Below are 25,843 nucleotides of genomic sequence, written 5' to 3'. Positions count from 1 at the left end.
ACATAGACACACACACGCTCACACTCACACGCACATGGACGTGCGTGCACATACACGCAACTGCATGGACACATGTGCATGCACACAGACCATGCAGACACACACACACACACACACACACACACACACACACACGCGCACACGCACACACACACACACACACACACACACACACACACACACACACACACACACACACTCACACACACACACACACAGAGTCTTTGGAAGAAAAAGAGCTCTGTTATCATCAGCCTGGACACAAGAGATGATCTCCTGACTATGAGCAGATTAGGGGGCGTTCAGTGCCACTCAACCATTGACTGATGGTTGCAGTCGTAAGTTGAAATTGGGGAATCACGTGTGACATGCCAGGAAACAAATAAAGAATGTGCTTTATCGTGAACTTACTCAGTGCAAATACCAGTGTTATTATTACACTGGAAGGCTGGTCTTGGAGGGGGAGGGGTGCTCCTCAAACCGTGGGGCATCCTGGACAATACAGCTCACCCCCTCCATGACACACTGGTCAACCTGAGGAGCACCTTCAGCAACAGACTGGTTCCACCAAGATGCAGCACAGAACGCCACAGGAGATCCTTCTTCCCTGTGGCTATCAAACTGTACGACTCCTCCCTCTTCTGTCGTGCGGTACACTGTCTCCAATTCACCCCACCCCCCACCCCCCAATCTTTGCACATCCCCAATCCTTTCCACGAGTCACTTTAATTTTATGTTTAAGAAAATAACTGCAGATGCTGGTACAAATCGAAGGTATTTATTTCACAAAATGCTGGAGTAACTCAGCAGGTCAGGCAGCATCTCAGGAGAGAAGGAATGGGTGACGTTTCGGGTCGAGACCCTTCTTCAGCCTGAGTTACCCCAGCATTTTGTGAAATAAATTAATTTTATGTTTCATGTATTTAGTGTTTTATGACTGTTGGCAGATCAATTTCCCTTCTGGGATAAATAAAGTTCTATCATATTGTATCGCATTGTAATGCATGGGTGTCAGGCATGAGTCAGTGGCAGTCAGAAGGTTGATAGAATGAGTCAATGATTCAGCATATTGATGAGTGTATAACCCTGGATAACAACACAGGACACATTTTGAGACAGCAAATGGCATGAACTAAATGCAAATACATCTTTATATATTTCTTTCTTTCTTTCCTTACATCACAGTAAGAGGCTATTTCGACCCATCAAGTCTATGCCAGTTCATAGAGCGATCCCATTACTCCACTCATTCTCTCTGGTTTCTCTTCATACAACTTTCCAATCAACTTTTAGGACAAACTTGGATTGCTTTCTCTGGAGCGTCGGAGGTCAAGGGAGGGTCCTGCACAAAGTATATAAAATTATAGAGGCAGGCAACGTGGTAGAAATGGTAGACAGTCAGAACTTTTCTCCCAGCGCAAAAAATGTCAAAAACTCGAGGGCATAGCTTTAAGGCGAGTGGGGCAAAGTTTAAAGGAGATGTGCAGGACAAGCTTAGCTCACGGAGAGTGGTGGATGCTTGGAACGCCCTGCCAGATGTGGTCGTGGAGGCAGATGTGACAGCGGCATTTAAGATGCTTTTAAATAGAAACATAGAAACATCGAAACAGAAAAAATAAGTGCAGGAGGAGGCCATTCAGCCCTTCGTGCCAGCACCGCCATTCATTGTGATCATGGCTGATCATCCACAATCAGTAACCCATGCCTGCCTTCTCCCCATATCCCTTGATTCCACTAGCCCCTAGAGCTCTATCTAACTCTCTTTTAAATTCATCCGGTGAATTGGCCTCCACTGACTTCTGTGGTAGAGAATTCCACAAATTCACAACTCTCTGGGTGAAAAAGTTTCTTCTCACTTAAGTTTTAAATGGCCTCCCCTTTATTCTTAAACTGTGGCCCCTGGTTCTGGACTCCCCCAACATTGGGAACATTTTTCCTGCATCTAGCTTGTCTAGTCCTTTTATAATTTTATACGTCTCTATGAGATCTCCTTTCATTCTTCTAAACTCCAGTGAATACAAGCCCAGTCTTTCCAATTTTTCCTCATATGACAGTCCCTCCATCCCAGGGATTAACCTCGTGAACCTACGCTGCACTGCCTCAATGGCAAGGACGTCCTTCCTCAAATTTGGAGACCAAAACTGCACACAATACTCCAGATGTAGTCTCACCAGGGCCCTATACAACTGCAGAAGGACTTCGATGCTCCTGTACTCAAATCCTCTCGTTATGAAGGCCAACATGCCATTAACTTTCTTCACTGCCTGCTGTACCTGCACGCTTACTTTCAGTGACTGGTGTACAAGGACACCAAGGTCTCGCTGCACTTCCCCTTTACCTAATCTGACACCATTGAGATAATAATCTGCCTCCTTATTTTTGTCGCCAAAGTGGATAACCTCACATTCATCTACATTATACTGCATCTGCCATGCATCTGCCCACTCACTCAATAGACAAATGCGTAGAAAGGAGTGATATGAAACGTGCAGGCACAGAAATTGAGTTAATTTGGCATCATGTTCGCATGGATATTATGGGCCACAGGGCCTGTTCCCATGATACACTGTTCTATGTTCTATATAAATCCCCCCAGATTCTACCATTCACACACCCAACTGATCGTGGATGATTAACCTAGCAACCTCCAGGTTGTGAGATGGAATGAGCCGCTGTGGAAAATCCACCTCGGCAAAGGAAGAACAAATCTTGTGCATCCAACACTGAAGGCCAAGATTGAACCTAGGTTTTTGGAACCGTGAGACAACAGCTCCATCAGGAAAGACAGTGTGTTGGTGGTAGCAAAAGTGGAATATGTTTAAAAAAATCTAAAATAATTGAACCTATTTGCATTTCCCAAGAGCAACAAGTTTCAACTGTAAGCAAATGCGGTTAAAAGTTCAACAACTACAATTTATCATTATTAAAACAGTGTTAAATTTAGCATTGGGTGGCAAAAGTGGACAAAAGGTTTATCCTCCCCACTGCACCTCAATAAGATAACGATACGATACGATACGATACAGTACGATACGATACGATACGATACGATACGATACGATACGATATGATATGATACGATATGATATGATATGATATGATACGATACGATATGATATCATATCATATCATATCATATCATATCATATATATACAGCGCGGAAACAGGCCTTTTCAGCCCACCAAGTCCGCGCCGTCCAGCGATCCCCGCACATTAACACTATCCTACACCCACTAGGGACGATTTTTTTACATTTACCCAGTCAATTAACCTACATACCTGTACGTCTTTGGAGTGTGGGAGGAAACCGAAGATCTCGGAGAAAACCCACGCAGGTCACGGGGAGAACGTACAAACTCCTTACAGTGCAGCACCCGTAGTCGGGATCGAACCTGAGTCTCCGGCGCTGCATTCGCTGTAAAGCAGCAACTCTACCACTGCGCTACCGTGCATATGATATGATATGATATGATATGATATGATATGATATGATATGATATGATATGATATGATATGATATGATATGATATGATATGATATGATACGATACGATAGAACTTTATCTATCCCAGGAGGGAAATTGATCTGCCAACAGTCATAAAACACAAGATACATGAAACATGAAATTAATGTGATGAGTGGAAAGGATTGGGGATGTGCAAAGATTTGGGGAGGAGGGGGGAGTCAGTCTACCCCACGACCGAAGAGGGAGGAGTTGTACAGTTTGATAGCCACAGGGAAGAAGGATCTCCTGTGGCGTTCTGTGCTGCATCTTGGTGGAACCAGTCTGTTGCTGAAGGTACTCAGGTTGACCAGTGTGTCATGGAGGGGGCGAGTTGTATTGTCCAGGATACTCTGCAGTTTGAGGAGCATCCTCCCCTCCAAGACCACCTCCCATGAGTCCACCTCCACCCCCAACACGGAGCCAGCCTTCCTGATGAGATCAAATTTGATTAAAATAACAATATCAAAAATTCCCCACATCCACCATGCTTTGACAGCTTTGTCTGGTGTAATTTCTATTGTTGTTACAAAACATTAAATTAACTTGCAGTTTTGTCTGGGGAAATTAACTTGACAGGATGGAAAGGGCACACATGAGTAATGACTATTCGGTGGGTAGGTTAGAGATAATGACCGTGAATTGTTTATACTGTCATTAACTGTGTTTGTTAAAGAGCTATTAGCCCCAAAATATGTAGCTGCGGGACGAGAATTGGAATTACGTTTTGGTCTCATCAGACAGATAATAAAAATAGCTTGCTTTTCCTTTTGTGCCTCAGAAATAAAGCTTGTAAAAATTGATCTTGGAGAGAAGCTTGGCTTCTATTCATGAAAGGAAGCAGTGGGTTGTGGTGGAAAGTTGTTTGTCAGACTGGAGGCCTGATACGAGTGGTGTACCTTTTTTTAGTTTAGCGATACAGCGTGGAAACAGTCCCTTCTGCTCACCGAGTCCGCACCGACCAGCGATCCCCGCACTTTAACACTACCCTACACACACTAGGGACAATTGACATTTATACCAAGCCAATTAACCTACAAACCTGTACATCTTTGGAGTGTGGGAGGAAACCGAAGGGGCGGCACGGTGGCGCAGCGGTAGAGTTGCTGCCTTACAGCGAATTAGGCGCCGGAGACTCAGGTTCTATCCTGACTACGGGCGCCGTCTGTACGGAGTTTGTACGTTCTCCCCGTGACCTGCGAGGGTTTTCTCCGAGATCTTCGGTTTCCTCCCACACTCCAAAGACGCACAGGTATGTAGGTTAATTGCCCCTAGTGGGTGTAGGATAGTGTTAATGTGTGGGGATTGCTGGGCGGCGCGGACCCAGTGGGCCTAAGGGCCTGTTTCTGCGCTGTATCTCTAAATCTAAAAAAAAAATGGAGAAAACCCACGCAAGTCACGGGGAAAGCGTACAAACTCCGTACAGACAACCACCTGTAGACAGGACCAAACCCAGGTCTTTGGAGCTGTAAGGCAGTAGCTCTACCGCTACACCACCGTGTCGTACAAGGGACCTCAGGGATCAGTGCTAGGCCCATTGCTGTATGTGGTTTATATGAATGATTTGGATGTCAACATGGAAGGCAAGTTTGCAGACAACACTAAAGTAGGTGGTATCGTAGGCGGTGAAGATGGTTATTGGAAATTATAGCAGGATCTCGATCAGCTGGACAAGAGGGCAGTGGAATGGCTAATGGAGTTTAGTACAAATGAGGAGTTGTATTTTGGGAAGTCAAACCAGGGCAGTACCATTGCAGTAAATGGGAGGGTCCTGGGATGTGTTGCAGAGCAGAGGGATCTAGGAGTAGAGATACCGAGGAGTAGAGATACATATATTTCTGAAGGTGGTGTAAAAGGTAGATGGGGTGGTAAAGAAGGCCGTTGGCACATTGGCCTTCATTAGTCAGGATATTGAGTTTAGCATTTGGGACATTATGTTACACTTAGGAAGGATGCCATTAAGCTAGAAAGGGTGCCGAAAAATGTTACAAGGACTTTTCAAGGATTCCAGGACCTGACCTTGAGGGGAACATTACCCAGGCCAGGACTTTATTCTTTTGGAGACCAGGAGGCTGAGGGTGATTTTATATATGAATATATATATATATATATATATATATATATATATTCATATATTCATATATTCATATATATTCATATATTCATATATAAGCATATATTCATGAGGGGAATATATAGGATAAATGCACAAAGTATTTTACCAAGGGAGGGGGAATCAAGAATCAGAGGACATAGGTTTAAAATGAGAGGAGAAAGATTTTTTTTTTTTTTTTTTTTTTGAAAAGCATATGTACAGATAGAAATAAAAGACAAATTTGCTACAAAGTTCTTACATAGCTTCAATTTTTTAATTTTTAAAGAAAATAAAAATAAAGAAGAATGAAAAAAAAATGGAAAAAAAAAAACTATAAACTATTGGGAAGAGAGATTAAAAAAAAGAGTTATAACTATAAAAATTAAAGGGGGTAGATCCGGGAGACAATAACCACAGTTTTAACCCTAAACTCAAGTTTTAACTTTTAATTTAAAATTTTTATTTTAGTCCTGTGTCAAACCCATTTACTTTTCTAAAAATTCAATAAATGGAGAGGAGAAAGATTTAATAGAAACCTGAGGAGTAGCATAGAGGTGGCGGGAATATGGAATGAGCAGCCAGAGGCAGTAGTTGAGGCAGGTACTATGACAGTATTTAAAAGACACTTGGACGGGAACATGGATAGGAAAAGTTTAGAGGCATGTGGGTCAATCGAGGGCAACTAGCTTAGAAGGGGCATCTTTCTCCTATCACTTTAAGCCTATGTTCTCTGGTTCTTGATTCCCCAACTCTGGATAAAAGACTGCGCATTTACCCTATTTATTCCCCTCATCATCTTGTACACACCTCTGCAAGACCACCCCTCAGCTCCTGTACCACGAGAAGGTTACTGAAACTAGCAGAGTCTCCTTCCCATTAGATTCTTGTGTGACACATGCTATCAGTGAAGACTCACAGGGTTCATCGTATCAAGTTGCTCTCCTGAGCAATGTTACAAGACTCACAGCGCAGAGCTTTGCTTCCAGGCAGAAATGGGCAGCACAGTGGCCCAGCAGTAGAGTTGCTGCCTTACAGCGCCAGAGACCTGGGTTCGATCCTGACTAGGGCTGCTGTCTGTACGGAGTTTGTACGTTCTCTCTGTGATCGCGTGTGTCTTCTCTGGGTGCTCCCACTCTCCAAAGACGTACAGGTTGTAGAGAGAGCTAGATAGAGCTCTTAAAGGTAGCGGAGTCAGGGGGTATGGGGAGAAGGCAGGAACGGGGTACTGATTGTGAATGATCAGCCATGATCACATTGAATGGCGGTGCTGACCCTGTGGAGATGAGGAACGCAGAGCCAGATCTGTCCCTTTTGTTTGCTTCGGCCACTGGACTCCGCATGGGCTTTGCAGCATTGTGTGCTAGGTTAAAGCACATGCTTGAGGCTCTCTCTCTCTCTCTCACACCTGCTTGAGGCTACGTAATCACAAAAATGCTGAACTTGCTAAAGCTAGTAGTAATCAGTAGCCCAAACCGCAGAATGTTCCAGCTCGTCTTCAGAGGAGAAAAACACAATGTATAAAGAACACAAACAGTAAACAGACGCCGACTAAACCTTGAACAATAGCATGTTAGGACCTTATAAGGGAAAATTAACTTTGTTCCAACACTCGCCCGTATAAGGGAAAACTGACTTAATTCCAATATTGATTGGTTGTGATACTTGTAAATAACTGTGAATTCTGCGGTTTTGGGGAATAAAGGGGGCTTAATTCTAGGGGCTGGTCTGACACGTTTCCACTGGCCCCGGAGTCCGCAACTCTGTGTGTGCTTTTAGAAACCTGTCTACGAGATCTCTAATAAACTAAGAGGTAAAGTCTGTGCCGTCTCTGATTATTGTCATCCAACTGACCGCGAACGCGAACTCGACAACCCGAAAGGCCGAATGGCCTCCTCCTGCACCTATTGTCTATTGTCTATTGTTAATTGGTAATATTGTCCCTAGTGTGTAGGATAGTGTTAGTTTGCAGGGTGAACGCTGGTTTGCGCGGACTTGGTTGTCCAAAGGACCTGTGTCCGCACTGAATCTCCAGTGTCTATGGTCTAAAGAGTGTGGAGTTCACCACATGCTTTGCTGCAGATTTCTGGCAAATAATTGGATTGACCTGAAAACTGGGGGAGACAACAAGCTGACTCTGCTAATTCCTCTTATCACAGGGAGTACAATTTGCTACTGAAACAGATAAAATATCCCTGTTGCAGAGAGAGCAAATGTGTCTAATAAAGAAACTGTGCTTCTTCTCAATACCAAAATGGAAATAAAATTATTATCTTTGTACTGAGTTGCAGGAAGAATCAACAATTTTGATTCGGTTCTTTACAATCCATCTCCCTCCATCCAGGGACACTATCTTTGTAACACCCCCTCCCCTGACATCAGTCTGAAGAAGGGTCTCGACCCGAAACGTCACCCATTCCTTCTCTCCCGAGATGCTGCCTGACCCGCTGAGTTACTCCAGCATTTTGTGTCTACCTTCGATTTAAACCAGCATCTGCAGTTTTTTTCCCCCCTCCATCTATAATGCAGGCACCTTATATAAAATCTGTGCTTTCTTTTCTAGATCCATACGTTAAAGTTTCTTTGCTATGTGAAGGACGACGACTAAAAAAGAAGAAAACAACCATAAAGAAAAACACGCTGAACCCTACTTACAATGAGGCGATTATCTTCGACATTCCTCCTGAGAACATGGACCAGGTCAGCTTGCTGATCTCCGTCATGGACTACGACCGGTGAGTACGTTTAGTTTAAACTACCTCTTTAGCCATGCAACGCGGAAACAGGCCCTTCTGCCCACCGAGTCCGCACCGACCACCAATCCCCGCACATTAACACTACCCGACACACTCTAGGGACAATTTACATATATACCAAGACTATTAACCTACAAATCCGTACGTCTTTGGAGAGTGGGAGGAAACCAAAAGATCTCGGGGAAAACCCGCGCAGGTCAAGGGGAAACCAAGAAACATAGCAAAATAGGTGCAGGAGTAGGCCATTCGGCCTTTCGAGCCAGCACCGCCATTCATTATGATCATGGCTGATCATCTAAAATCAATACTCCGTTCCTGCCTTTACCCCATATCCCTTGATTCCTTTAGCCCAAAGAGCTAAATCTAACTCTCTTGAAAACATCTCGTTAATTGGCCTCCACTGCCTTCTGAATCAGAGAATTCCACAGATTCACAACTCTCTGGGTGAAGAGGTTTTTCCTCATCTCAGTCCTAAATGGCCTACCCCTTATTCTTAAACTGCGACCCCTGGTTCTGGTCTCCCCCAACAGCGGGAACATTTTTTCTGCATCCATCCTGTCCAATCCTTTAGGAATTTTATATGTTTCTATAAGATTCCCTCTCATCTAAATTCCAATGAATACAAGCCCAGTCGACCCATTCTTTCATCATATGTCAGTCCCGCCATCCTGGGAATTAACCTGGTGAACCTATGCTGCACTCCCTCAATAGCAATAATGTTCTTCCTCAAATTAGGAGACCAAAATTGCACACAATACTCCAGGTGTGGTCTCACCAGGGCCCTGTACAACTGCAATAGGACCTCCTTGCTCCTAATCTCAAATCCTCTCACAATGAAGGCCAACGTGCCATTAGCTTTCTTCACTGCCTGCTGTACCTGCATGGTTATTTTCAGTGATTGGTGTACAAGCCCACCCAGGTCTCGTTGCACCTCCCCTTTTCCTAATCTGACACCATTCAGATAATAATCTGCCTTCCTGTTATTGCCACAAAAGTGGATAACCTCACATTTATCCACATTATACTGCATCTGCCATGCATCCACCCACTCACCTAACCTATTCAAATCACCCTCCAGCCTCATAGCATCCTCATCACAGCTCACACTGCCACCCAGCTTTGTGTCATCTGCGAACTTGGAGATATCACATTTAATTCCTTCGTCTAAATCGTTAATATACGTATATTGTAAATAACTGGGGTCCCAGCACCGAGTCTGGCAGCACCCCACTAGTCACTGCCTGCCATTCTGAAAAGGACCCGTTAATTCTTACTCTTTGCTTCCTGTCTGCCAACCAGTTCTCTATCCATGTCAATACCCTACCCCCAATACCATGTGCTCTAATTTTGCACACTAATCTCTTGTGTGGGACCTTGTCAAAGGCTTTTTGAAAGTCCAGATGCACCACATCCACTGGCTCTCTCTTATCCATTCTACTTGTTACATCCTCAAACTCCATACAGACAGCTCCTGTCGTCAGTATCGAACCCGGTTCTCTGGCACTGTAAGGCAGCAACTCTACCGCTGTGCCATCATACTGCCCTCAAATAATGGAGTAATGGAGCCTTCCCAGTGCTCACTGGCTCCACTGCATGTGGGATTCCACTGCAAAGCCCCAGAGGCAATTCTGAGGCGATATCGAACTGAAAATCACCTACGTAAGCTTTTATTCTGTCATGTTTGGCACGAGAGGGGTACTCTGGAGCAGAAGTACCAATCTTAGTTTGGAATGATTATTTTACAGTGAAAGTAACAATGGGCAGTTGCATTACATTTATAACTTGCTGACTGTGCAATCAGCTCATCTATTTTGTTGAAAATGCACCATGCATTCAAATAATTAAATAATAAATGTAGAATTTTAAGATTATTACCTGTGGATCATACCCCTTCCCATGCCCAAAATAGCATAGGGCCAAAAAGAGTAAAGGCCTAAACGACCAGGTGAAAGATCGCGTGGTGGTAAAGAATTCAATTCTTTAGGGCACTGGGATTGCTAGGATGGACGTTATCAGGAGTAAAAGGTTTGGGGAATTACAGAATCCGTGGCCACAGATTAAACTACTACGAGGGAGGAAGATGTCCAAAGATAAAAGTGAAGGCTTTGAGCAGAGTGGCAATGTGGCGAACCTCATTTCGATAGTATAGTGTTTTTATGATATAGCTATCTTTATAATCAATTAATAGTCAAAGGACATGTTGATGTACCACGTGTAATTGGATCCATGCTGTTTCACCAGAGTGGACACCCTTGTTTGACCATCGATTGTCCGTACCGGTTATTGTAACCACAACCTGCCAGAACTTCAACAGTATTAAAGATCATCCTTTGGTAACATGACAGATGGTCACAGCGTTAGTAACGCTGATAGAATGTTCACAACCAAATAGGACAGTGGAAAACAGTAAAAAATAAAATTATATGTTATATATAAACATAGCACAAAAAGTAAGGAAATTTGTGTTTGGTAGATTATTTCTTTGTTGTAACAATGCTTCTTGGCAATAAATCTTATACCGTTGGAAAGCCTGTTTATTTCCCTTTTAAATGGTGCCACATTTGTAAGGAACATGCATTTGTGGGATGAGCAGCAGAGCTGAGTATATGGGTTGCGCCCATGAAAAATTTGCCAAATCTTCTCTGCCAATGCCAAACAGCTTATTCTGCTGTTGCTATTGACTCTTGTTTTGAGCTTCTGGTACCCCCAGGTGCTGACAAGAATGGGATGCCATCCCACAACAGTGTGTGACCAGGCTGGTGACCAGCATGAGGAGGAGGTGCCAGGCTGTTATGGCTGTGTATGGTTCTTCCACACGCTACTGTGGCTCCTGTTTATTAAATGAATAAATTGTTAAATTGCCAATATGTCTTGTTTCTTCAGACTTCAATCATCCAATCCACCAAACAACACCGAACAAGAGTCAATGGCAGAATAAGCTGTTTGGCATTGGCAGAGAAGATTTGGCAAATTTTTCATGGGCGCAACCCATATACTCAGCTCTGCTGCTCATCCCACAAATGCATGTTCCTTACAAATGTGGCACCATTTAAAAGGGAAATAAACAGGCTTTCCAACGGTATAAGATTTATTGCCAAGAAGCATTGTTACAACAAAGAAATAATCTACCAAACACAAATTTCCTTACTTTTTGTGCTATGTTTATATCTAAATTCCCAAAACATTCAAATAAAGATAGGAAAGTTAATTGTTCAAAGAGCAACAAACATATTTGAAATAATTGTCATTATTGGGATGTGGTCGCAAGGGGACAGAGACTGAGAACTAAATATTACAAAGAAGTTGAATCTGAGTGAACCATTGTCCTTCCTAGGTTTTAACATTGGGAGACTAATTTCACATTGGGAAGCAATCGGAACATAATGTCTAGATTGTTGTCAGATATTATGTCCAGAACCAGGGGCCACAGTCTAAGAATAAAGGGGAGGCCATTTAAAACTGAGATGAGAAAAAAACTTTTTCACACAGAGAGTTGTGAATTTGTGGAATTCTCTGCCACACAAGGCAATGGAGGCAAATTCACTGGATGAATTTAAAAGAGAGTTAGATAGAGCTCTAGGGGACTAGTGGAATCAAGGGATATGGAGAGAAGGCAGGCATGGGTTATTGATTGTAGATGATCAGCCATGATCACAATGAACGGCGGTGCTGGCTCGAAGGGCCGAATGGCCTGCTCCTGCACCTATTTTCTATGTTTCTATGTTTCTATATGGCAGGCATTGCCTTTCTGCCATGAGTTATCTCCATTCTATTCTTGCTATTGGGGGTTATGGAGAGTGTGTAAAGGGACATTTGTTAATGGGCATTGTTTTCTCTTCACTTTGGTCAGCGTTGGACATAATGAGATCATCGGAATTTGTCGTGTGGGCATCAACGCTGAAGGCCTGGGGAGGGACCACTGGAATGAGATGTTGGCTTACCCACGCAAACCAATTGCCCATTGGCACCCACTGGTGGAGGTAAAGGAACATTAGGCTTCTTCGTAGTTAATGGATAATACATGCATGCCAATGATAGTTGGTGCTTCTGCAATACTCAGTCACTAGCCTTTATGCAGCCTTACTGTAAATGTTTCTATGTTTATTGTTGATCCTAATGGTGGAGTGCTAGTGAATTCTATTGAGTTTTAATAAGCCCACCAGGCAAAGGGAGCAATTCCGTGTAAGTTCCAAATCAGTGTAGTTGGGTTTAATCCTCACATTCACCACTGAGGCTGGAAGCTGCCTGTTGAAAACGTTCCATTTTATAACTGTTTGCTTGATCTCTGCCAGTGACCTGCTGCAGTGTGGAAGGTAATAATTAGTATTCTGTTCGATCAGCTATAATTCTTTCATGTCTATTTCCATATCTTGAGGCTTCATTTTTTGACCTGCCGTCACTACCGAACAGGGAACATGATCCACTTCTCACCCTCTTTTAGTTTCCAAATTCGCACCACGTCATAAACGCCCTTCTCCCGATGTTACTTGATTTACCACTGAGATGTACTTTCATCTGACTGAGGCACATGTATCCTGTTGCACAAGGTGACCCATTTCCTACTAAGTTGAGATTCTTCTCCACTTCCAATTATCTCTTTATCCTTGTGACCTCAAAATTATCAAGCTCCTTATCATCTGATTGATTCTCTTCAGTTGTGAAAAGCATGTCCAGCATCTGCTACATTCTGCTTCAACCTGTCTTCCTTCCTGCTTATTTTAAACCGTCATATTTTAGAAGAATTAGGTCATTATCTATGTATAGGAAGGAACTGCAGAGGAACTTTAGATAGTTCCTCTGACCCTCTCTTCCCCTCCTCCTTCCCAGATCTCCCTCTATCTTCCTGTCTCCACCTATATCCTTCCTTTGTCCCGCCCCCCCTGACATCAGTCTGAAGAAGGGTCTCGACCCGAAACGTCACCCATTCCTTCTCTCCCGAGATGCTGCCTGACCTGCTGAGTTACTCCAGCATTTTCTGAAGGAACTGCAGATGCTGGTTTACACCGGAGATAGACACAAAATGCTGGAGTGACTCAGTGGGACAGTTAGCATCTCTGGAGAGAAGGAACGGGTGACGTTACAAGTCGTGACCCTTCTTCAGACTGAGAGTCAGGGGAGAGGAAGTCCAGAGATATAGAAAGGTAAGGTGTGAAAATGCCAGATCAACGCGGGTGACAAGGACATTTAGAATGGTTAATTGTTAGCTGAGGCAATAGGGACAAAGCAGCATACAATCAGTAATATTTAATCAAGAGGGCAGTAGAACTAGTTGGAGAACCAGGATGGGGAGTGACAGAGAAAGGGGGAAAGCAAGTGGATAATGAGTGGATACAAACGGTAAAACTAATGAGACCGACAGTGAAACTAGTCAGATGAGTAGGTTGGGGGAGGGGCGGGATAGAGGAAATGCAAGGGTTACTTGAGCTTAGAGAAATCAATATTCATACTGCTGTGTTGTAGGCTGCCCAAGAAATACGAAGTGCTGTTCCTCCAATTGGCGTTGGGCCTCACTCTGACAGTGGAGGAAGGAGTTATCTTCACTCCTCAGTAAAGTTGGTTGTAGCAAACGTGAACTGTGAAAGGCAATGTGACTCATTCTGCTGTAAAACACCACCTCAATTGTATAGAAAGAAATGGCTGGGTATGAATAGATATTCCATCTTAAGACAAATTCACACCTGACATTGGTTGGAAGTGGGGAGCATCGCTTTTTGTGGACCTTGCAACATGACTTTGGATTCATTCCATTTCCAGAAGGGAAATATAAATCTGATTCAGCATCGGTAGATGGTTCAACAATATTACCCCGTCAAATACTGCGATATAATATATTTCTGAGTTCATTCCTTTCCAGTGGATTCCTATATTCAATTACTTAAGAGGCTAAAATGAAGGGAAGTAGCTGCCTTATTAACTGGGAATAATCTAAGAGAGAACCAGGAGAAACGTTTCCCTTTCAAAATTGATTGTGAGATTATGGAATTCACTATTCAAATTCATCATTAGAGAAGAGATCATGTCAGCATTGAAGAATTGTTTTGGTAGTTGTCCAAAAGTTAAAAGGAACACGTAGATCTGGGAGAAGAGTGAGCATATTCAGACTCATTTGATGGTAAATAATAACAAGATGTGGGACAGATGGGGTGGGGTGAGGATGCTGTTAATTCTGTATAATTCCCATGGAACCTTCAGGCATTCATTGCAAAAATGGAAGTTAACTGCATTATTTTTGATATACGTTTGCGTTTCATTAGCAAAGGTATTAGCAAAGGTAATCTTCTAAATTAATTAGAGTATTAATGCCTAATCGCTATTCGCAAAATATGAAATAATGAATCCATTTTATTTCTGTTAATCTGGCCATAATTAAGACAAATGCAATGGTTCTTTATTTTAAAATAGACATGAATTCCTTGAAAGTGCCGTGATTCCTTCAGCATGGCATCAAAGGTGGATAGGGTAGTCAAAAAGGCGTTCGACACATTGGCCTTCATCAGTCAGAGTAGTGCTGATTTAGGAGGTCAAGTTGCAGTTATCTAAGACATTGGTGAGGCCACAATTGGAGTATTGTGTTCGGTTTTGAACACAGTGTTATAGGAAATCAATTGTCAAGCTGGAAAGAGTGCAGAGAAGATTTTGCAAAAAATCGAGGGCCAGAGCTATAGGGAGAGGTTGAGCAGGCTAGGGGTTTATTCCTTGGAGAACAGGCGGATGAGGGGTGATTTTATAGAGGCGTACAAAATCATGAGGGAAATAGATCGGGTAAATGTACAAAGTCTCTTACCCAGAGTAGAGGAATTAAGAACTAAAGGACATAGGTTTAAGGTGAGGGGAGAATGATTTAATAGGAACCCGAGAGGTAACCTTTTCACACAAAGGGTGGTGGGTGTATGGAACGAGCTGCCAGAGGAGGTAGTTGGAGCAGGTACTATCGGGATGTTTAAGAACATTTAGACAGGTACATGGATAGGACAGGTTTAACAGGAGTTGGGCCAAACGTAGGTGGATGGGACTAATGTAGGCGGGACATGTTGGTTGGCATGGGTAAGTTGGGCCGAAGGGCCTATTTTCACACTGTATGACTCTATGAAATCTAAAACTCTAATTTTCAACTGATTATTTTAAAGTGGAATAAACCCTTCCAATAAACACAAAGCACACAAGACTGTCCATAAAATCTATTAAACAAACTGCTGGAGGAACTCAGTAGGTCAGGCAGCATCTGTGGAGGGAATGAATAGGTGACGTGGGGTTGGGACACTTCTGATGAACTGTCCTGCCCTGAAGAATCGTCTGTTCATTTCCCTCTACAGATGCTGCCTGACCCACTGAGGTCCTCCACCATTTTGTATTTTGCTCAAGTTTCCAGCATCAGCAACATTTTAAGCCTCTACAAAGTTTTTTTAAATGTTTAACTACAACTAAGCACATCTACATTACTTAGGAAATTCTGTACAGTGTATCCAGACATTAATTGGATTTGCTCTCAGTCAAGTCTTCTTTTAGGGTTTAAATTTAATCTGCTATCCCACATTTAGTTTTCAGTTTTTTTAGTATTAGTTTTAGAGATACAACGTGAAAACAGGCCCTTTCGGCTCACCTGGTCCGCGCACATCAACACTATCCTACACCCACTAGGGACAATTTTTACATTTTCCAAGCCAATTAACCTACGTCTTTGGAGTGTGGGAGGAAACCGAAGATCTCGCAGGTCACGGGGAGAACGTACAAACTCCATACAGACAGCACCCGTGGTCGGGATTGAACCCGGGTCTCCGGCGTTGCATTCGCTGTAAGGCAGCAACTCTACCGCTGTGCCACCGTGCCACTTGATAGAAACCCAGGCAGTGGAGAAAACTTACTTCTACCCTGATCCAGCCACCTTTCTGATGGAAAGGACTCCCTTCAAATCAGCAGCTCCACTTTAAATATGCACCCTGATCTCTAATGATACTGTTCAGGCCCACTCTGCTGCTACAACTGCAACATCTTATTTGTATTAAAACAAAGTAGAAATGTATCACCCATCACGCCAATCAATAAGAGCCTACCTCTTCTCCCCATTTGTTTAGTTGGAAAGAGTTTGCAATCACCTTTTATATACTTGAACATTTAAAGTGTAAAGATGTCATGACTAACATTCATGATGCCGAATTTCCATTATGCACTGTAAGCCTTTTGTGCATTTCTGGACTTCTTTCCAATTACTCCATGTAATGAATGTACATGCAAGGCCATGAAGTGAGAACCACCATTGTGCCACATGGTGTCCCTTGTGCAAATTTGTTCTCTTCACAGAAAGCCCACAAATAATGCAAACCTTGCGCATTACCTCAACTTGATGGTCGTGGACTGCTTCTGTTGAAGGAGACCTTACCTTTTAATATCCCCTTATCTGGCCAAGATAGAGTAGGCAGTCAGAACCTTTATCTTAGGATGGAAAACTTACAGATTAGAGGGCATTAAGATAAGAAGTGCAAAGTGCGATGTGCAGTCAGGGGTGGTGGTGGAGGCGTTTAAGAGAGTTTTGGATAAGCACATGTATAGTGCTTATACATGTATATGCGGAGAATGGGAGGCATTGGATAACCTGGATGTAGAGGAGATTAGATTAACTGGGCATCATGTTCAGCACTGACATTGTGGAACAAAGGGCTTGTTCCTCTGCAGTACACTTCTACGTTCTATATTCTGCTAATGCCCACAGAGCGTCCTGACAACCTAGGACTGACATTGGACCTTTACTTCAGCCCCAGTAGCCAATGGTCTCACAAATCGTGCTAAATTGCACTACAACTGTCCTCCTGTGATCATTCCCCTCTCACTACCACTCCTCCCCATTCATTATCCATCCTTACTGAACCTCCAGCAACATTCTCCCATTCTTGCTACCTCACCGATCACCCCAACAACCCCCTGCTGCCCAATGCACCTGCTCTGTGCGTTAAGTAGTGGTCGTGCCTTGTGGATGAAAGGCCTTCATACATCTTCATGTTTACAAGACCTGTTCAATCCTGAACTATGTCTGTGGTCTTATAGGTCACTGTAGGATATTCCTGGTAAGATATTTGAGTGAATCTGGAGTGGGTCTCCTCGACAGCTTGCCCTTAACAGCTCTTTACTGGGATAATAAAACCACGGAGTGAGGTGATTCAGGCCATCGTATCTATCTCAGTTGGCTGAAAGAACATTTGTATTAGTTCCATTTCACCTGCTCCTTCATCATATTCAACAATACAGGCAGACTTACGTAATGGAAGTCTTAGGTAAACTCACCCTCACGTAAGAAATTCTTTCAACCTATTGACGCCCACATAGTGTCGGCATGGGAGCTCCCGATTGATTTCGACATCAGAGCTTCATGTGTCTCCATGTCAGAGCTCCATGTGGTCTCCATGTCAGAGCTCTTGTGTGGTCTCCACGTCAGAGCTCTCATGTGTCTCCGCGTCAGAGCTCCCATGTAGTCTTCACATTAGTCTCACACAGTCTTCAAGTTGGAGTTCCCACGTGGTCTCCACATTGCAGCTCCCACGTGGTCTCCACGCTGGAGATCCCACGTGGTCTCCACGCTGGAGCTCCCACATGGTCTCCATGCTGGAGCTCCCACGTGGTCTCCACGCTGGAGCTCCCACGTGGTCTCCACGCTGGAGCTCCCACATGGTCTCTGTGTCGAATAGTAAATTTACCCATGCAAAGTAGCATTTCCCTTCCTGTTTTACATAATATCCGACAAGCAAGGGTCCACAGGACATAACCCGTATGTAAGTTGGGGAGTGTCTGTATATCCAGTTTGCTTTTGGATGCTGCAAATCCTGCTTCAATAAAGCCAGTCTGAAATCAAATGTGATAAGACATCAATTCAAGGTTACCGGACGTTTACCTGAATGAAGACACGTGACCTTGAGCCTCTTGGGACTGTTGTCCTTCTCTCATTGCTGTTTGGGTTCAAATGTGACCTTGCCATCTTTAAGGAAACCCCGTGCCTGGCATGCTGGCTATTGATTGTTGGGAGGCCATTAAAACTCACACACACACACCCACACACATGCGTGCTAAAATGCACACACACACACACACACACATGTAAACACACACATATACACCTGCACGCACTCTTACATGTGCATACAAATGCACATGTGCCTGTGCATATCCACAAACAGAGATGTGAACGCACACACACACACACACACACACACTGATGTACAGGTACATGCGTGCTCGATGCTTGGAATGAACACATGACAGTGCTCTCCACTCCCGTACTTCGGGTGCTATGCTGGATAATCTGACTCTTCAATTCTTCTTTGGATACTGCAGAATAAACACGTGGTTGGCATCGAAGTAGACATACTGAACGAATTACTCTGAATAACCCATCTGTGGAGTGGCAGGTTTATTCACAAACATCATATTATCATATCATATCATATATATACAGCCGGAAACAGGCCTTTTCGGCCCACCAAGTCCGTGCCGCCCAGCGGTCCCCGTACATTAACACTATCCTACACCCACTAGGGACAATTTTTACATTTACCCAGCCAATTAACCTACATACCTGTACGTCTTTGGAGTGTGGGAGGAAACCGAAGATCTCGGAGAAAACCCACGCAGGTCACGGGGAGAACGTACAAACTCCTTATAGTGCAGCACCGGTAGTCAGGATCGAAACTGAGTCTCCGGCGCTGCATTCGCTGTAAAGCAGCAACTCTACCGCTGCACTACCGTGCCGCGTAGAAACACCTGATCAGAGAAATCATTGATGGAGCACACCTCCTGGGAAGCACAACATCTGACCTTTCACTTCCAGCTCCTCGTAGCAGGTCAAGCTTCAGAATTGACCCTGTCCTCTCTTCTGAGACTTGTGAACTCCACAACCCACCACCTGAGGATTTCCTTGTTGCCGCTGCTAAAGGGGGAGGAGGACAATTGGTGGCAGTTGTAAGGAGTTGATTATGAGACTCGAATAGAAGGCCAAGATCCTCATGCTAATCACGTTTGAAGACTCACCACAGAAGATGGTAAAGGGGGGATTTAAACTGCAAGGTGGCTATTTCACATCCAGCAGGAACCTAAATATTTAGTTAGACAATAGACAATAGACAATAGATGCAGGAATAGGCCATTTGGCACAGCACCGCCATTCACTGTGATCATGGCTGATTATCCACAATCAGTACCCCGTTCTTGACTTCTCCTCATATCCCTTGACTCCGCTATCCTTAAGAGCTCTATCTACCTCTCTCTTGAAAGCATCCAGAGAATTGGCCTCCACTGCCTTCTGAGGCAGAGAATTCCACAGATTCACAACTCTCTGAGTGAAAAAGTTATTCCTCATCTCCGTTCTAAATGGCCTAACCCTTATTCTTAAACTGTGGCCCCTGGTTCTGGACATGTCCCCCAACATCGAGAACATGTTTCCTGCTTCTAGCCTGTCCAATCTCTTAATAATCTTATACGTTTCAATAAGATCCCCTCCTAAGTTCCAGTGTATACATGCCCAGTCACTCCATTCTATCAACATACGTCAGTCCCACTATCCCGTGAATTAACCTTGTGAACCTACGCTGCACTCCCTCAATAGCCTTCCTCAAATTTGGAGACCAAAACTGCACACAGTACTCCAGGTGCAGTCTCACTAGGGCCCTGTACAACTGCAGAAGGACCTCTTTGCTCCTATACTCAACTCCTCTTGTTATGAAGGCCAACATGCCATTACTTTCTTCACTGCCTGCTGTATTAGTATTGATAGTTTCTTAATCCATCATTTGCATAACATGAACCTCTGTGAAAAAAGAGGTAGTGTCCCCCAAATTTACTAAATGTGAATAATCCAGTAGATTACAGAGCCGGTGCTCTGTGCATTGATATGAGGGCTATATTGAGAGGGGTTCCTTCATAGAGAGGAATGTGACCACATCCAGATGTTCATTCAAACTGTTTAGCAATGGAAAATTGTGTTTGTCCTTCAGAAGCGATGAGAATAAGATAAATGAATTATCACCTTCTGCCTGTTGCCACCCTTCCTTCCTCTGTGTCTTACATTCCTTCTGTTTACCCACCCGAGAGTTCTCTGCTTCCCTTCTTGTATGAAGTGAAATCTGTGGGCACATTTGCAGTGTTCTCTGACATTGGTTCTACCTTGTAGACATTGTGGCAGCCCTTTGCTGTGTGTATTGTTAGCCAGGTGCCAGGAGGCATTCCTTAATGGTAATCAGCACAGGAATTGAGCAAGTGTATATCATGAGGCTTTTACCACTTCCCTTTGTCTTAGGCTGTGGGTGAAGGCACACTCTCAGGGGAAGGAAGCGGTTGTGAAGGTTATAGTGGTCCCTCCTGCCCACTGATGGTAAGTTGGAGGTGGTGCTCAACACTGTGAAGGCAAGACGGGCGGAATTAAGAAATGTGTTGACACAGTGACAGCCTTTGTGCATCAAGAGAGTCCAGAGTGTTTTATTGTCACATGTCCCAGATAGAACAATGAAATTGTTACTTGCAGCAGCACAGCAGAATATGTAAACACAGTGCACTGTAAATAATATAATAAACGAGAGAGAAAAAGTTCAGTGTGTGTACATATACACATACTCACAGATACACACATATATATATATATATATATATATATATATATATATGTGTGTGTGTGTGTATCTGTGAGTATGTTTATATATACACACACTGAACATTTTCTCTCTCATTTATGCGTGCGTATATATATATATATATATATATACGCACAAAAAACAATAAAAGTGCAATAATAACAATAATAGTCTATGCAGTTCAGAGCTGATTTGAGGTTGTAGTGTTCAATAGCTAAATGGCTGTAGGGAAGAAGCTATTCCTGAACCTGGACATTACAGTTATCATGGATACCATGGTAAAATGGTCCATCGTAGTGTTAACCTACGGGGCTCTGTGGAGGTGGCACGAGCTGCCAAAACTGTCTCCTCCAACTCTGTTGGTACCTTTCCTTCCCTGACTCTGTGTTCCAGAGAGCTCTTGCACTCACCTGAAACACTTCGGGAGACTCCCTTCTTTACACCTTATCCTTTCGACACTTGCTTCAAAATCTTTAACGTTTTCTTTGCTCCTTTAAGCTTTTCGGTCACTTTACTCGAATGCTGCGGCAGCTTCAGACCCTGCTCCGCGGTGTGGAGAATGTAGGAGATCGCCCCTTGTTTCGCTAACAAATCCGCCGTCACAACAGTCAGCCAAGCCAGATCTAGAATGGGTCAGGGAGTGGAAGTCCCGGGCCCAAATGAATCTGTCAGGGGAGCTCAGTGAAATAGAAACTCCAGTCTTAATTGAATGACAATGACCACTGGAAGGAAAATTGGGGACTATGACCCTGGGATGACATTAGGAAATAAAGATATGTTCATCTAATTTGCAGTTTTGGGCTATTTAAGAGGTTCTAGAGGGCTGGGGATGTGCGGGTGACAGCGATCTGTGTTCTGCATTATCTGAGGTACAGCAGCGGGAACATGTGTGTATTCCTTGTCTCATTGCCACGAGCATTCTGACACTGACCCTCTTACTCACGAATGGTGGGAGTTCAGACGACATGGGCTCTCACTGTCTACTTGACTGTGGTGTTTAGTGCCAGAGTGTTGAGTGTCAATTTAAGATGAATGCCACAAAATGAAGACAGATACGTATGTTCTTGATATTTGTCCATTATTGTCATGAAAATGTCTTATTTTGAATTACACCATTGTTTGTATTCAAATTGCTTGTCCATCAATGATTTGTAAAATATTGAGATCAAACTTCAAATTATGATTTATCAACGATGACTCCATCCTTATTTCACCAATGGCTACGTAGTTTGGAACCTTAAATCCTTGAGCCGTGTTTGTGATTCCATACATTTTCCTTTAGTTTAGTTTAGAGATACAGCGCGGAAACAGGCCCCCCGGCCCACCGAGTCTGCACCGACCAGCCATCCCTGCACATTAACACTACCCTACACCCACTGGGGGCAATTTCCACTTATACCAAGCCAATTAACCTACAAACCTGTACGTCTTTGGAGTGTGGGAGGATACAGAAGATCGCGGAGAAAACCCACGCAGGTTACGGAGAGAACGTGCAGACTTTGTACGGACAGCGCCCGTAGTCAGGATCGAACCCGGGCCAGCTGGCACTGTAAGGCAGCAACTCCACCACTGAGCATCGATAACAAAACCCAATTACCCTTCCATTACACCTCCATTACACCCCCTCAGGCATTTCACAGCTGAAGCCCCAAACATATCATCAACTCCACCACAGAATCAGCTACCCCACACACATCCTTCCAGTGTCAGACCCACCTTTTGCAGAATCAATTTAGACCTGGAGACTGCTGTCCTTAGCCTCAAGTGCTCCTGATTTCCCATCACATCTTTAGCAAGCACTAGGCAATCAGCCCTCCAATATGTCCTTAACTTTAAGTCCCTATTGGCCACTCATCGCTAGCTCATGAGTGACTTGCAGTCCCACATCCCACCTTCCAGTCTCACTTCATCTAATTACCTAATTTACCTCATTTTGCTTCACTATCACGTAAACCAGCACCCCCCCTGTCTTACATTGCTTCCTTGAAATGTTCCTCTTCCTTTGAAATCAATATGTCTTTAGCTACTTCTGTTAATCTCAGTCCTGTTTCAACATCCGTTTTCCATTCATCTTTGACATTTTGAATTGAGATAATTTTCTCTGTTAAATTCTTGATATGAAATGCAGTTTGTTGTTCGGCGAGAGTGTAACACGAGCATCTTCTATCTTTTCCTTTCAGTGGCAAGGCCGCACCGCCAGCTTTGACAGCCAAAGCTCTTGTCCATCTCCTAAACCTCCATCGACACCATGAATTCCAGTGCAGGGAGATTCTGTGGATCCTTTGATGTTCTGAACATAATGTAATGTTAGTAGTTCAGTCTCTTTCCTCACTGGAAAACTGCAGTGTACCCAGCAAAATGACACAAGTTTCATGGAAATAAATTGCCCCTACTTGGATAGCAGGCAATTCCAAAATTTGGGGGACTTTCAGAAGTTGTGTATGAAGGAGACAGGGTTATCATAGTGGTGTAAATAAGGAGGAGGCTCAAGGGACACTGTGTTCTAAGCCAGAGGGAGGAATTTGAACCAAATGGTCGCAAATGGAAATTAAGCTCATCTGTATCAGCAGCCGAAACTAATTCACAAATAAGAGTTAGCTGCCTCTAATATGATGCTGGCCTGGGTTAAAACTTGCATTAATGTTTTTTTTCTTCTTCTTCTGCATCCATTACAGTTTCTCAGTTCTAAAAGAGACTAAGCAAAAGACTTGTCACGAGATCAAAACTCAAAAATAGTTCAGCAACCTCAGGCTATCAAAATATTGGTCATGCGATTTAAGTTTTATTGTTTTTCCTTTCTGGAAAAAAACATCTGGGATTTAAGAAATAATCACTGCACCTTAAGCAAAGACATGCTTAAAAGATGATGCTTTCCATACAGAATCAAAGAAAGCAGAAAAGACTCACTCTACTGATATTGATGAAGAATTGGCCACCATTGAATAAGACATGGCGACATGTCCTGAAATAATTGTCACATCAGTTAATATCATATCATATCATATCATATATATACAGCCGGAAACAGGCCTTTTCGGCCCACCAAGTCCGTGCCGCCCAGCGATCCCCGCACATTAACACTATCCTACACCCACTAGGGACATTTTTTACCTTTACCCAGCCAATTAACCTACATACCTGTACGTAATTGAAGGAGAGCTTCTTCAGGGTTTGTATGGTCCTCCTCACCTTTGCCCCCCCCCCCCCCCCCCCCCCCCCACTGTCTCTAAATAAGGTGGGAAACCCTGCTGTGCATCATTCAATGGATGAGACTGGTCAATGAGGAGGAATTTGTAGGAAGGAACTGCAACGCAGATGCTGGTTTAAACTGAGGATAGACACAGAAAGCTGGAGTAACTCAGCAGGACAGGCAGCATCTCTTGGAGAGAAGGAATGGGTGACGTTTCGGGTCGAGACCCTCCTTCAGGCTGAAACGTCACCCATTCCTTCGCTCCTGAGATGCTGCCTGTCCCGCTGAGTTACGCCAGCTTTTTGTGTCTATCTTCAATGAGGAGGAACGCCTGGTAGCATTGACCGAGATCATGCCTTGAGACAGCTGAGTTTTAAGTCTTGTGGATAAACTGCCACTGGAAAACAGGATCAATGGGAAGTGCAAAGAGCAGGAAGGGGGTATTGGTTTTGCATTTGTGTGCACTATTACGGTCTGAATCGACCGAGCTGGATTAAAAGTATTTTCCGTGTACTGATTAAGTGCTTTTGTAAAACCTGCTTCAACATGGTGAAGCTTCTTTTATATTTGCCTGAGAATTAATTGCTGTAAATTGGATCGTACTACATGCAATGAGATGTAGTAAATTAGAATAGAAACCTAATCCAAAATAGGCACCTTATACAAATTATTGGCAACCATGAATGAAGTGTACTGTGGTGTTTAATTGGGTTTTAATTATTGGTCCTCATCATCTTGCATTAATTGATGAATCTTCAGTGAGCCTACACATTATTACCACATTGATTCATAGATTGAAAGATGCAGGGTGGAAACAAGTCCTTCGGCCCATGCTGACCATCGAGTTTGCACTCGTTCTATGTTGTCCTCCGTTCACATCCACTCCCGACACACTAGGGGCAATTTTATAGAGGCCAATTAACCCACTAGCCTGCACATCTTCAGGTTGTGCGAGGAAACTGGAGCACCTGGAGGTAACCCATGTGGTCTCAGGGAGAACGTGCAAACTCCATGCGGACATGTTGTAAGTTTGTCTCAGTTCATACATTTGGCAAGCAATTGCAGCTGTGCCCAGAGTGGTAAAAGTGAGGTTAACTCAACTCTTCTTGCTCAGAGGCCAATGGAATGGGCCGAATACAAATGTCTGCATTATAATCAGTCACATCGCATGGAATTGTTACGCACTTAAGATAGAGTACTAATTATTGATATAAAATACAGGATTCAACAGAGCAAGCACTTCCTTCATATAGTTCATTATTTTTATGTGTTACCTAAAATAATTTAGTCTAAAGCTAGTTTATCAAAATTTGAGTGCCGATCTTATGGTTTGAAGGATGTTTTCATAGTTCTCTCTGTGTACATGATGGGGCTCGACAGCAGAGTTAGCGACATGGAATGGTGTCATTTGTTCAGTATCGGCCTGTGCTTCCCTGGTCCCTGTGAGGACCAGGTCACTCTAACTGAAGAGATGAGGCTTGACTCCAAAAGGGACAAGTCTCAGCTGAACAACAGCCAGAGAATCAGAAGCATCCATCTTCTGTCAGCGAGGTTCTCAAGGAATTCAATCTGAAGGTTAAATTCCTTGTCTCCGCTCCCTCTTTGCGTGTCATTTCTGCCCTCGCCTCCTTCTCCATCCAAACTATTTGCCCTGCCCCTCCCTGTGATCCATTCCCCAGTTGGCTTCCTTTGGC

The 25,843-nt window shown here is 43.6% G+C and overlaps 1 protein-coding gene across 1 annotated transcript in view; it reads left to right on the top strand.

Annotated features, from left to right (window-relative positions):
* The window catches only part of LOC144605260 (synaptotagmin-6-like), a 299,058-nt gene extending 274,757 nt beyond the window's left edge, over window positions 1–24,301 (top strand). Inside the window, exons 5-8 of the mRNA XM_078420353.1 lie at window positions 8,159–8,330; window positions 12,202–12,331; window positions 20,629–20,703; window positions 23,140–24,301. Of these exons, the coding sequence (XP_078276479.1) occupies window positions 8,159–8,330; window positions 12,202–12,331; window positions 20,629–20,703; window positions 23,140–23,211 (449 nt within the window). The 3' untranslated portion in view covers window positions 23,212–24,301. The remainder of the gene's footprint in view (window positions 1–8,158; window positions 8,331–12,201; window positions 12,332–20,628; window positions 20,704–23,139) is intronic.
* Window positions 24,302–25,843: the final 1,542 nt, after the last annotated feature.

This window comes from Rhinoraja longicauda, chromosome 24 (genome assembly GCF_053455715.1).
Source record: "Rhinoraja longicauda isolate Sanriku21f chromosome 24, sRhiLon1.1, whole genome shotgun sequence".
Classification (NCBI taxonomy): domain Eukaryota; kingdom Metazoa; phylum Chordata; class Chondrichthyes; order Rajiformes; family Arhynchobatidae; genus Rhinoraja; species Rhinoraja longicauda.
This window is presented reverse-complemented; position numbering and strand designations above follow the sequence as displayed.